The sequence below is a fragment of the Notolepis coatsorum genome, assembly GCF_963971535.1.
Source record: "Notolepis coatsorum genome assembly, chromosome: 9".
Taxonomy (NCBI): domain Eukaryota; kingdom Metazoa; phylum Chordata; class Actinopteri; order Aulopiformes; family Paralepididae; genus Notolepis; species Notolepis coatsorum.
The window spans coordinates 66,980,475-66,994,366 of record NC_140173.1 but is presented as its reverse complement, the minus strand read 5'-3'; the positions used below and the strand labels follow the sequence as shown (position 1 = coordinate 66,994,366).

At 46.9% G+C, this 13,892-nt stretch overlaps 1 protein-coding gene across 1 annotated transcript in view; it reads right to left on the bottom strand.

The window, feature by feature from the left end:
- The window catches only part of aifm2 (AIF family member 2), a 34,987-nt gene extending 28,073 nt beyond the window's left edge, over nt 1-6,914 (bottom strand). The window contains exons 1-2 of the mRNA XM_084321374.1: nt 6,890-6,914; nt 3,038-3,217 (exon numbers count right to left, since the gene is read on the bottom strand). Of these exons, the coding sequence (XP_084177500.1) occupies nt 3,038-3,209 (172 nt within the window). The 5' untranslated portion in view covers nt 3,210-3,217; nt 6,890-6,914. The remainder of the gene's footprint in view (nt 1-3,037; nt 3,218-6,889) is intronic.
- Between the last annotated feature and the right edge of the window lie 6,978 nt (nt 6,915-13,892).

The window sequence follows — 13,892 nt, the reverse complement described above, 5'->3', positions numbered from 1 at the left end:
TCAGGTCGTCAGGTGTGTTCAAATACATAGGACGGAACACACAGAGCTCCCTGCCCCCTCCCCTCAAAGTTTGGTGTGAACGATGGTCTGTGTGATTGCCATGAAATGCAACAGCATTGCTTGGTGTCTGTGAAATATCTGTCTATGAACTTGTTGTATTTAAAAGCCTCTAGTCTAGGCTGTTGTTTTATACATACAGTATGTTGTCTACTTGACCCTCAAAGTGCACCAGATTGATGCATTTAAAATTCTAAATGTTCAAAATTTTCGCCGGACCACGCCCATTAAAACACAGTGCAACTAGGTATGATATATAATCACATAATAATATAATCATGGTATATAATCACCAACGCACCACTGACCACGCCCCCAAATGTGTCCCCTCCGCGTCTATATTAATCCCAGCCGAAGAGTGCAAGAGCGCTTCCGCATTCTTCCCCATTCGCCGGTAAGCAATGCGCATTTCCTTTTCCTTCGCCCAGGTGCTCGCCGCGCATGCGCATGAGGTCCTCGCTTGGTTCAGACCCCCATTCAACACGGTTAATCACAGATGCCAGAACGCGCCATATAAGCCTTTGGTTCATATTAGCAATGCTGGTCGCAACGCTGGTCAATCACATTAATCACAGAACACGCCATATTAAAGCGCTAATACGGTATATATATATACGCAATGGACGCAGCAGGCGTTACTAACATTCGCTCTATTAAAACAACAACTGTGATATATCTCCTGCATCTTCTCACCGGTCTCTCATCTCGCTAGTGAGTTCAAGGGAAAGCTTAAAGTACAGGAAGGAGACATTAGACTAATTGCAACACAGTCAGTCACGCAGGTTTCCATAGGCGTATATGTCACACTGCTATACTATAGCATCAATGGACTTGGAACTCCTATTGTACATTTGACTGCTTTTAATCCTTGCCAACTATTTACTGACTCATTTCTGTCTGTGTGACCCATTGTCTGGCAGTCCTGCTGAATATTTAGAAATAACATAACGATACAAAGTACAGTTGACAGGGCGGTTAGGTAGCCGAGCGGAGATTGCGTTCGTCACCAGCCCCGGAGCTGAGCTGGATTTGCCTGTTCGAATCCAGCTCACAGCTCCGGGGTTGTCACCAGCTTGGCTGGCCGTCTGCACTGATACAATTGGCTGTATCAGAGGGTGGGAGAAGCTGGCGGGGTGGGTCCGGGTCGTTGTAAACAGCGACTCCTACAGTTCGGTCGGGGCGCCTGCTAAGCGCGGATTGGACGTGAGGGGGATAGTGTGGTCCTCCCACACGCTACGCCCTCTCAATGAGAATCCGCGCTGCCAGGTGAAAAGAAGCGGTGATTGGCTGGACGTGTGTCGGAGGAAGCACGTGGTAGCCTCCACTCTCCCAGATGATCTGACTGTGGGGGGTAAGTGCGCAGCGACCAGGAAGGGACTGGGAATTGGCATAACGACTAACATTGGGATGGGAGAAAATCGGAGGAAAATGGAGGGGGAAAAAGACCAAAAAAAAAAAAAAAAAAAAAAGTACAGTTGACAGCTGTGTTGTGTTAATGTACAGCGAAATAACATTATGGTGTTATGAAAGTACAGTTGACAGCTGCGTTGTGTTAACGTTACAATGTACAGCGAAATAACGTTATGGCGTTATGTGGTCCTCGTTTGGATAATATGTAAAGTACAGTTGACAGCTGCGTTGTGTTAACGTTACAATGTACAGGGAAATAACGTTATGGCGTTGCGAGTGAATCTGGTCCGCTCGCGATAATATACATGATGTATTCCATTTCGGCGTCTGAGCGGGGAAAAAGAAAATGCGCATTTGGAGGGCGTTACCGGGGCCAATCAGGGCAAAATGCGGAAGCGCTCTTGCACTCTTCGGCTGGGATTAATATAGACGCGTCCCCTCCACCATTGAAAACAAAATTACGCCCTTGATTCCCTGAGATCCATAGATGTCCCTAGAATCAGATACCAAGAACATGCAAATGGCCATTTAAAAAAAAAGTCTGTAAATGTTTATTCTACGTTCTTATGGAATAAATTTGATTAAAATTTGTAAAAAGTAAAAATTTTATATATATTTTTTTTATTAATTTTGCGTTAATTTTCATATCGCGATAATTTGCTGTGTAATTAATTAATCGAATTAACGCGATAAACTGACAACCCTTATATATATATGTACATATTCCTTATCTACTCTTACTATGCTGCTGGCCAGTATGATTTACTACCAGTGTCTTTATATCACTGTGCATATTAATACTACAACTCTGTACATACATCTGACTATGATCATTTATATGTTTTATACCCAGTTTAATCACCTGTAGGCCTACATTGTATATTACTATTGCACTTTACTGTTACATTTGCACTCTGGTTGGATGCCAAACTTGTGCTGTATGGTGACAATACATTTTTTTTTTTTTTTTTTTTTATCTTTTCCCCCCTCCTTTTTCCTCCGATTTTTCTCCCATCCCAATGTTAGTCGTTATGCCAATTCCCAATCCCCTTCCTGGTCGCTGCGCACTTACCCCCCACAGTCGGTCTGGGAGAGTGGAGGCTATCACGTGCTTCCTCCGACACACGTCTAGCCAATCAACCGCTTCTTTTCTCCTGGCAGCGCGGACTCTCACTGAGAGGGTGTAACGTGTGGAAGGATCACACTACCCCCCTTAGATCCTATCCGCGCTGAGCAGGCGCCCCGACCGAACTGTAGGAGTCGCTGTTTACAACGAACCGGACCCACCCCTCCAGCTTTCCCATCCTCTAATACTGCCAATTGTATTAGTGTGAACGGCCAGCCAAGCTGGTGACAACGCCCTGAACGCCGGGAGCTGGATTTGAACAGGCGAATCCAGCGTCTCCGGCGTTGGTGACGAACGCAATCTCCGCTACGCCAACCGGACCGCCCTGGTGACAATACATTTTAATCTAATCTAATCTGCCTTGTAAACATGCACAGTCATCCAGGATAGGGTTCATCCTCGTGAACAGTCATCCAGGATAGGGTTAGTCACTTCATCACATACCGCTCTGCACAGACGCGCGCAGTCCAGCCACGTTGTGGTGAAAGGCATCTCGCAGGTCGATGAGAGTGAACGGGACCCCCGTGGACTTGAGGCGCTGGGCCGCTGCGATGCCTCCAAACCCCCCGCCGACCACCACAACGTGAACCCCGTCCACTGAGACTTGACCCCCCATCTCCCCTACTGCTCATAGAAAGGAAACACGAATGTGTGTAATGTGTAATCCGTTTAAACCATATATAGTGGAGTATATGCCTAAGAATTGATTGATTGAAAACTTTATTAACAGATTGCAGAATGGGCACAATACAGTACGGCTCAATACAAACAACTGCTAAGAGGATGCAGACCATTTTCAATTAATCAAGACATTTAAGACATACATGACATACAAATATAGTACTGTTTAAGAAAGAGAGATCATAAAAAAAAATTATACATTCGAAGGGGAAGAAACTGTACATTGGAGGGGGTTGGGTTTGGGTTTGGACATTTACCGCGGCCAGTTTCTAATTGCAGCCACCGGTATAGCCGCTCTTTGAGAGCGGTTTTGAAGGAGGGTAGGGATTCACATTATTTTACGGCTGTGGGTAGGGCGTTCCACATTGTTGTGGCATAATTGCGGAATGTGTTTAGTCCCTTGTTTGAGCCGAAACTGGGTTGAACGTGATTTGTGGAACTCCCTCTGGTGTTGTGGTCGTGGACTTCACTGACCTTTGGGAAGTATTTCGACATGTACATGGGTATCTTAGTGGTGTAGTGTATCTTGTAGACCAGGCCCTTTGCGAGTTGCTGTACTCTGTAGAGGTTTATTATGTGGCGGGTGATGACTGGGGTGATGGTGGCTGCTGAGTCTCTGAGGAATTTGGAGGGGATATTGTCATGGCCAGTGGCCTTGTTAGGTTGGAGGGCACTCCGTTTTTTGAGCACCTCATCTGTTGTTACCATTTCAAGTTTGAAGTCGTCTTTGCGGACCCCTAGGTTTTTGTAGAAGGCTAGGATGTGTTCTACCCCAAAATGCCAAGAGTGGGAGGGTAGTTTATTAACCAGTGTTATGGCTATATATGTTTGTAAAGAATATGTTTAAGTAATTGTGGCCACATCCAGCTTGTCTGTGATGAGAGTGTTTTCTGTCTTTATGTTGATGTTTGTAAATCTGTTTTTTAGTTTTTTTTGGTTGTTGAGTAATTTCCAAAGTTCACAGGGTTTGTTTTTGTTGAGGGTTCTTCCTTCTTTGAGGGTTGTTCCTTCTTTAGCTGCATTTAAAAGTATGATAGCCGACCACTGTGTGTCGACTTGTAACCGATTTTGTATGGTTTATTCTTATTTATTGTGTCAATATGTATGAAATTGCTGATAAACTGTGTCTTGTTTTGTAAGCTCGTCGTCGCTGTAAATTAGGCCCGGTAACCTCTGTCTTGAAATAGTTGCAATAAAGGTTTGGAATTAAATTAAACTACATATGGGATATGCTTTTTTTTTTATCCACTTTTTCTCCCATTTTTTCTATATTTTCTCCCATCCCAATTTCGTATCATCCAATTCAACCCTCCCCTGTCACCCTCCCACAAGCCGGCTGCAATGTGGACTAAGTCATACATAGCACAAGTCCCCTCCGGTACTTGAGGTAACAGCACTTCGCATCTTTTCACCTGCGCAGCTCGATCTCTCAGTGGCGAGGAGTAACGCGTGGGAGGCTCACGCTGCCCCCGACACTTCCTGATTCTACTGCGCAGGCGCACCAACCGACCTGTAGGAGTCGCTGTCCACAACGCCCGATCCCCACCCTTCAGTTTCCCTCCCCGTAATACGGCCAATGTGTATTACTGTGGACGACCAGCTAAACTGAAAGCAAATGTGGAGCGCTGGGCTCGAACTGACGAGCCCAGCGTCTCCAGCATTTCGTGGTGAGTGCCTTGCCCACTACTCCACGTAGCCGCCCCATATGGGATATGCTTTTTGGAACATTTTAAACGTTAACCCTTCATTAATCAAAATATAGTTAAACACCAGTAATTATAAACATTACTAGCGTAAACACTCACAAAACTCAGTCACAAAATACACACCGAATACAATTAAAATATTCATATTTACCCGTTGTAAAAGTCAAGAGCTTGTTTTGTATTTTAGTGGTGGGACTGGGAGAGCTACACATTTGGTTCACGAAATGGGCTTTAAAGTGCTTTCTTTAACTGTGATGATACACAAGAATAGAATCAAGAGGTTTATTTGTCACATTCTCGAAGTCAACTTCCTGTCTGTTATTGCTACGCAACTGCAGCGTGGGGGGAAACTGCCCCGCCTGGTACATTGTGTACACTATTTAGTGGAGAAACGGATAGTTAAAGCGGCAAATTAAAGGCAATCAAGCAGACTTTTCTTCAGTCCTTCACAATGCCAAAGAGCTGCTGTGTTACGCGTTATACTAATGACAAAAACAGAAATCCAAATCGGAAGTTTTATACCATCACAGAGGAAAAAGTGGCTGGTGGCTAACGTTCGGCTAACTCGCTCTGATGTTGTGGTCGTGGTAATCAGGGGGAGTTTCTTTGACTCATATCTCGCCTTAGAATCACCAGAAAGGCTTTCGAAATAGTGAAATGCCATGTTGGCCTCAATATTTTCAAAACAAATCGTATGAAAATGTTATGAAATGAACAAGAATGTGATAAAACATGTAATAAAAACGGAGCTCAATGCATGGATTTGATGGTAGAAATCCGTATGGTCCCCCTATACCAAGATGGCGGCGGTCTCGTGACATCAGAGTGTCTTCGAGAATGGGGGGGACCCTGATGGAAACAAGACAAACGTCTTTCTCAGGTCTGCAACCCCTTAACAATTGTGTGTATTGAGCCGTACTGTATTGTACCCATTCTGCAATCTGTTAAATAAAGTTTTCATTCATTCATTCATTCACATACACACCAGGGCATACAGTGAAATGTGGGTAGTCATGCCCGCATTGATTGTGCAAAATGCAAGCATAGAAAACAAATATTAAATAGGTAAGACACAAGATATATGCATGATAAAAAAAAAGACATGCTAAGTTCCTGAGAAACACTACTATACAAGGCAACTTGTTGGGCAACGAGCGGATGTCTCAACCTTTGCTCTCAACACGTTTGTACTGGTTGCAAGGTTGTTGCAACCTCTTGTTGCACCATAAAAACAGTTATTGTTTGATTGATTGAAAACGTTATTAACAGATTGCAGAATGGGTACAATACAGTACAGCTCAATACACACAATTGTTAAGGGGATGCAGACCAGAGAAAGACTTTCATCTTGTTTACATCAGGGTCCCCCATTTTCAATTCATCAGTACATATATGACATACATGACATACAGATAGACAGTACTGCTACATCTATACATTTATGACATACCAGATTTGCAAATACAGTACTGTTTGTGATACAAAAAGAGTCCATTGCTCATTATGAATTGAAAATGGGGGACCCTGATGTAAACAAGACGAAAGTCTTTCTCTGGTCTGCATTTCCTTAACAATTGTGTGTGTATTGAGCTGTACTGTATTGTACCCATTCTGCAATCTGTTAATAAAGTTTTCAATCAATCAATCAATTGTTGTCAGAATCGGCAGGAGGCGCGGTGGCGATGATACTGCACTGGGCAACTTTTTCGGGCAGCATGATAAGGCAATATGTCTGTATGCCATATAGCGTATATTATGACACTTCCGCTCAGAGTGTTACGTGACGTCTCATCATGTCAACGTTTTACTTGGAGGCTGAGCTGTAATGATAGCTTACGTGTTACGTCTCATCATGTCAACGTTTTACTCGTGATGAGACAGGAGGTATGACGTAATAAAATCAACTCACCAGTGTGTTGAGACGAGTGAATCCGTTAACCTGAATATTGGTTTGTCGACATACCGCCTCTTCGCTACACCGCCGGACCTCTTATGACCCCACTCCCCGTTCCACCAATCACAGCACGTTTTGACCAAATAGAGGGAGGGTCTTTCTTAACCCTTTGAGGTGTGAGATTTTTCAAGCATATCTACAATACCAATAATAGCTCTTAGAAAAACAAGACTGTTAAAAATATATTTTGATCAATAATAAAAACTTAGCTAGCTATAGTGACATAAAAATAATATTTACCCAATAGTTAATTACACAACATACACTGAGCCCATCATCAAAAACAAGTAGGCTAAAGCTTTTAAAGCCCAAAAATGAAAGGTTTTTGACCATATTTTTCCATGTACACATTAATACTCCTATGATTGATTGATTGATTGATTGATTGATTGATTGATTGAAAAACTTTATTAACAGATTGCAGAATGGGTACAATACAGTACAGCTCAATACACACAATTGTTAAGGGGATGCAGACCAGAGAAATACTTTCGTCTTGTTTACATCAGGGTCCCCCATTTTCAATTCATCAGGACATATATGACATACATGACATACAGATAGTCAGTACTGCTACTACATCTATACATTTATGACATACCAGATTTGCAAATACAGTACTGTTTGTGATACAGAAGGAGTCAAGAAAAGGGAGTATATACATTTGACGTAGAAACTGTACATTGGAGGAGGTTGGGTGGGGGGGGTTGGGTACATTGGGATATTGACAACCATACTGGGTAATTTACATTGGAGGTGGTTGGGGGGGGGGGGGGGCACACTGTATAAACAAGCAAAACTGTTCTCTCTCTCTCTCTCTCTCTCTCTCTCTCTCTCTCTCTCTCTCTCTCTCTCTCTCTCTCTCTCTCTCTCTCTCTCTCTCTCTCTCTCTCTCTCTCTCTCTCTCTCTCTCTCGTTAAGTCAGGTGGAGAGTGCAGTGTGCCGCTGCCAGCGGAGCAGCTGAGTGACGTCTGTGGGCCAATTACGTCAGTAATATAACCCCGCCCCAGATGTCATGAGGCTGCCAGATCGTAACTTCGTATTTACTGCAGTTAGTCGTGTTATTCTGCTCTCTCTCGTATTGTTCTTCGACCGTGTCTAACCCTTGTTCTCATCCTTCCCGGCAGTCCTTCCTGGCTCTTCACCCTGTTCTCTGGCTCTCGACAAGACGTGCTCTGACCCCTGCCTGCCTGACAACTCTCCTTGCCTTTTCCCGGAACGTATGAGGACCTGCACCCATTTTGATCTCTGCCGCTGGCTGACTACCGACTTCTGGTTCCTGAGAAGCGCTTTACAAATACAATGAATTATTATTATTATTATTATTATTATTATTGTAACTGAGGGGTACAATTCCCTGACTGTATTACTAGATATGATACTTACTACCACTACCTTTGTACTTTATATTCGGCCACCCAGTACTCGGCATAAATATATTATGATGAACACTCTCACGTAGATGAAACGGATCCAACACAAATGTACGAAGTCGAAGTATGCGTTTATTACTACACAGCAATGGTGTGTAGAGCAACCACTTAATCACTTAATTACATTTATGAATTGAAATAGTATGCACTTTTATGGCAAAGAGTATTCGTTGGTATATCAATAGAGAATGTCCAATCTCTGGTGGCGCAGGCGGTAAATATACGACCTGGAATAGTTAAGGAATAACAGCAATGATACTTTAATGATTATAAGACTGGATACACTAAGGGGGGTAATCCGGTCGCTTGTAAGACAACAGGAGTAGGAGGGGGGGGGGGGGGGGGGTAGAGTCTGGCTGCCTTGTCCGGCCAAGGGTATCCTGGGTGAACCCACAGTTGTGCAGCTCGGTGCGCCAGCGATCCTTGGACCACAGATGAAAGCAGGTGGACTCTCTGTGAGCCGGCTCTCTCCGGTCCACGGGGGAGAGACGTGAAGCGACCTCGTCTTGCAGAGCGTCTCCTCACCTTGCGTCCTCTCCAGGGGGGGGGGGTTCCAACACACGGCAGTGTTGGGGGTCTTTATCCATGGAATAATCAACGTATACAAAGCATAATCCGTGCCTGGGAAGGCGGGCTGTCGTCGGTAGAATAATCCGGTATACAGGTCCACTCGCTCGTCGGCTCTGGGGCTCCTCGGATGCAGTCTCACATGGGGTCGACCATCCTGGATAAGCAGCCAGTTCTCTGCCCGAAACGATGGGGTACTGACTACGATAGTATTCTCACCGCACGAAGCACTATATATTAACAGACTATTATTAGCTTAATAGACTACGTCCAACTCGACGATATAGTGCCAAATATGACTATTCAAATATTAATATACACGATGTCTCAATACCGATGGTAGGCCGAACTTGGCCTTACTCCCACACGTGGCGTCGCGGGGAGGCTTTACGTCTGTGACTCTATTGGAGGGTAAGAAACTGGACTGAAAAGGAAGTCCTACTTTCGTAGCGCAGTATATATACGCACTATGAACAAATAGTACCGTTAGTGGTGCGGTAGCCAGATTCCTACGCGGAACTAGGACTTGTTCGTACATGTTGAGCGGTACGTTTGAACTGGGTCTGGGGGGGTATGGCAGCCTGGCACCAAGGTCTCGACCAATAGTAGAATGGAGACTATTATGGGATGTTCAGTAGGCTAGAATGGATATTCAATGCATATTGTACAAGGAATATACAAGGGATATCAGGGAATATTAGAGAATATACAAATACAATTAAATATATATATATAATAAATATATATATTCGGTTTAATCTGGCCCTTCACAACAGCCACCCCCTGATTGGTCCCAGACCTAATCAGTTAAGCAGAGACAGATTAATCGCGTTGTCTATTTACACATAAGGGTTTGCTGTAGGGGTCAGTCAACTTCACAAAGTCATAGGGTTATAGGGTCATGGTCATCATCGATTGTGTCTGGGAGTCGGGGCAGTTCTATGAGCCTCGCCACGGGACGGGTGTAAGTGCGACCCTGGACAAGCACTTCAGCTGCTCGGACCTTGCCGTCGGCACCGGTGATCACTTTGCTTACGCGGCCGGCCGGCCACATAGCTCTGGGCAGTGATTGATCAATAATCATGACGACTGTTCCTTCTGTCAAATTGTCTCTCTCCTTTACCCACTTCTGGCGGGTCTGTAGAGACGGTAGGTAGTGCAGTAGGAATGTCCTTTGTTGTGCACTCTCTATGGTAGTGCAATCATCTATGTTAGGGTCTGCGGAGATAACAGTGCTCAATCCACAGAACACAGGCTTCTTATTCTCAGCCTCCTCCTGACTGGCTTCCCTCGGGATAGGCGTGGGCCACTCTCCTTCCGGGAGCTTTAGGAATGCTGGGCCGTCACTGTAGACATTGCGACGGGTGAGGTCATCTAGGGGCATTCCCCGGGTGATGACGTCAGCTGGGTTCTGTTTTGTATCAACGTAGCGCCACTCTGTTTCTCCGGTTAACTCTTCGGTTAAGTCTTGAATCTCGGTGACTCTGACTCCCACGAAGACTTTGTACTTGCATGAGTCCGATTTGATCCAGGCGAGTACTGTCGTGGAATCTGACCACAGGATTGTTCTAGACACCGGTATGGTGAGCTCACGTTGGATGAGCGTGGCTAGGTGCGCTCCGGCTAGGGCTGCGCAGAGCTCTAGGCGTGGGATAGATTGTTGCTTGCGTGGGGCTATTCTCGAGCGGGCGAGGACAAATGCTGTGTAGATCTCTCCCCCCTCTTCTTGGGCCCGCAAGTAGGCTACTGATCCGTATGCGACCTCTGAGGCGTCACTGAAGACGTGTAAGTCCATTTTACATGTCTCTGGCCTCACCGTGGGTGGGAAGTAGCTTCGGCGCATATTAACGCCTGGGAGTGAGTGGAGCTCCATCTCCCACTCTCTCCAGGTGGATGCAAGGTGTGCGGGAATGGGGTCGTCCCAGCCCTGGTCCTTGTCCCACAATGCTCGTACAATCATTTTTGCCCTGGTGGTGTACGGTAGAATACATCCTAGCGGGTCATATTGTCGGGCGAGTGTTGTGTACACACTCCGTCTGGTGGTCGGCGCCGCCGCCGGCCTTCCCTGCTCCGTAGTCAGGGGCTTGTGTCTGTAGTGAAGCGAATCTGTTTTGAATCGCCACACCAATCCCAGGGTCATCTCCTGGGCTTCTCCCGGGATTGTAGCCATCCAGGTCTCGCTGCTGGCTGCCTTGTCCTCGGAGGAGAGGCTGCGCAGTACTTGCGGATCGCTGCTGGCCCACTGCCTGAGATCAAAGCCGCCTTTGATCAATGAGGCGCGGAGTTTAATCAGGAGAGCCTCGGCTTCTTCCTGGGTTGAAAGGCTTTGTAGACAGTTGTCTACGTAGAAGCTGTTCTTTACGCTGTGTCGGACCTCTTCGTCCGCTGCTGGGTCCTCTGCTACATGTTTCTGTAGTGCAAATGTAGCACAGCAGGGGCTGCACGTCGTTCCGAAGGGGAGGACTTCCCATTGGTAGATGGCTGGGTGCTCATCTCCTGGCTTCTCTCTCCATAGGAACCGTAACAGGGGCTTGTCCGCCTCTACTAATCTCACCTGCAGGAACATTCCTTTAATGTCCCCGCTGATGGCCACCTTTTCCTGGCGGAAGCGGAGTAGAACGCCGAGTAGGGAGGGGCCGAGTGTGGGACCGGGCAGTAACTCTTTATTCAGGTTTTGGGATCCGATCTGGTAGCTGCAGTTAAATACTATGCGGTCTTTACCGTTGTGATGGACCTTGTGGTGAGGCACGTACCACAATTCAGTGGTCTGGTCAGCCTCTTTAATGTCCATCTTTGTGACGTGTCCCGCTGTGATGAGCTTCTCAATCTCAGCGCGGTATACACTCTCTTGGGCGGGGTTCTTGGCTAAGCGCCGCTCCGTGTTCAGCAGGTACCGTTCTGTGGCGTCTGTCTTGGCGTGGAAAGTAGGCATTCCTTCTCGCCGCAGGAGTGGCGTGGCGTATCTCAACACGCCGTTGACCGGGACTCTCTTGGTCCCTGTCTCGAGGAGGTGAATGGCGTAAATGTCATCTTTAGAGCGAATGTCTTTCTTTCCGTTCTTAAAGGGCATTTGTTCCAAGGTCCATAACCGCTCCACGTGTTGCAGGAGTGCGGTCTCTCCCTCTGTGACTCGGGAGTGGAGACATCTAGTGGCTGTACTTCGGTCGGGAGACCTGGCGAGCGGGCCTTGGAGAGTCCATCCCAAACGGGTCTCGACTGCTGCAGGACAGCCTCGGGGTCCGGTATGAACCCGGTCTATCGGGACAATGAGGTCTGCATGGTCGGAACCTATCAACAGGGTCGGCATAGCATTGTCTATGAGCGGGATCGGTAACTTGCGCAGATGTGCATATTTCTCCATCAGCTTGGCGACGGGGTATGTGTACCGCGACAGTCCTATTTCTTGGCTGGTGAAAGCGTCTGTAATCTGGTACCGTCGCTCAGGCTGGCCGCTTGCTGCGATAGAGAATGAGACATTCTCGCCCTTTATCGTCTTCAAATCTCGTCTTATTGTCCGAATTGTCATTTGGGTTTCGCTTCCCCGCAGCCCTAGCTGGGCCGCAGCGGAGGCGAGCAGAAGGGTCTTCTCTGACCCGTCATCGAGGACGGCGTAAGTGTCCAGGACTTTATTCTGGTAGCTTAGTGTCACACGCACTACTTTTAGGAGTACTCGGGCTCCACTGCTGCTGGCGGGATCGATGTACATGACGCTCGCTTTGCTGCTGGATGGTGCGGGTGAAGGGCGCCGTCTGTTACTGTCGTGAAGTATGTCCAGATGGGCTCCATCGCACTTGGTGCACCTTTTCTTTAAGCGGCATTCGGCTGCCATGTGTGAGCGCGCACAGCGAAAACAGCGCTTGTTGGACTTTATCCATTGACTTGCTTCCTCCGCGTTCAGCTTGGGGAAGGAGTCACATTGCGCTAGCCAGTGTTCTTTCTCACAGTAGGGGCACACTATCTTCCACTTCTCCGTTCTGGAGGGGGTACTGTGGCTCCTGCTGCTCGGTACTGACTCCGATTGGTGCATCACAGTCACCGATCTTCTTCCATCATTTAGTCGTCTGGTTCCTTCTCTGGAGCCAGGGGTGCTCCGTCCGAATGTATCTAGCCGTAGGCTGCTGACTTCTCTCGCCAGGAAGTCTGCTAGATCGAGGAGGTTCGGTTCGGGGCCATTCGGGTCTCGGTGGTCTCTCTGCCGCCTAAAACGCTCCTGTCGAGCGGGCGGCAGCTTCTCCAAGATCCTTTCCACATTTGAGTTGGCGTAAAGTTCATGCCTCCCCTTCTCTCTCTGCGCTCCCAACATCCCTACCAGGGACTGCACTCTGATGGACAGGTCGTCCAGTGCTCGATTGTCTATTGCTGGGGGTAAGCGGTCGATGTGTCGGATCTCCTGGATCACGTAATCCCATATGCGCCCATACCTCTGGTCCAATGCTACCAGCGCTGCTGTGTATGGGGTGGTGGAAGTCGCGTAGGCGAGCGCTATATTATGTGCGCGGGGTACCTTTAAGTGCTTCAGTAGGATGGCGTATTTATGGCGTTCATCCAATACATCCACCAACATGGTCTCCAGACACATGCGGAGTTCTGTATACTGGGCCCGGTTCTCTTGGGTGAAGTCGGGTACCATAGGCGTGCCAATGTATGACGCTGACTGTGGATACATCGGCGAGCGTTGGGGGAGAGGCCTCCTAGGCGAGTCTCCTCCCGCTCCTTGGTATGTTCAAGTTCAAGTTCTTTAATAGTTGTCATACAGAAGTACAGAATACTTTCATACAAAATGCTTCTTACTGTTACGCTCCAGAGACTGTGCTAGACAAGATAGTATCAAATAACATAATAACATAATATAGCATGAATTTAGAAGAAGAAAATGAGGTCACAGTGTTCGGTATAGACATATGTACAATGTTCTGAGTTACCATATAATATACAATACACAATACTATGCAGTGTAC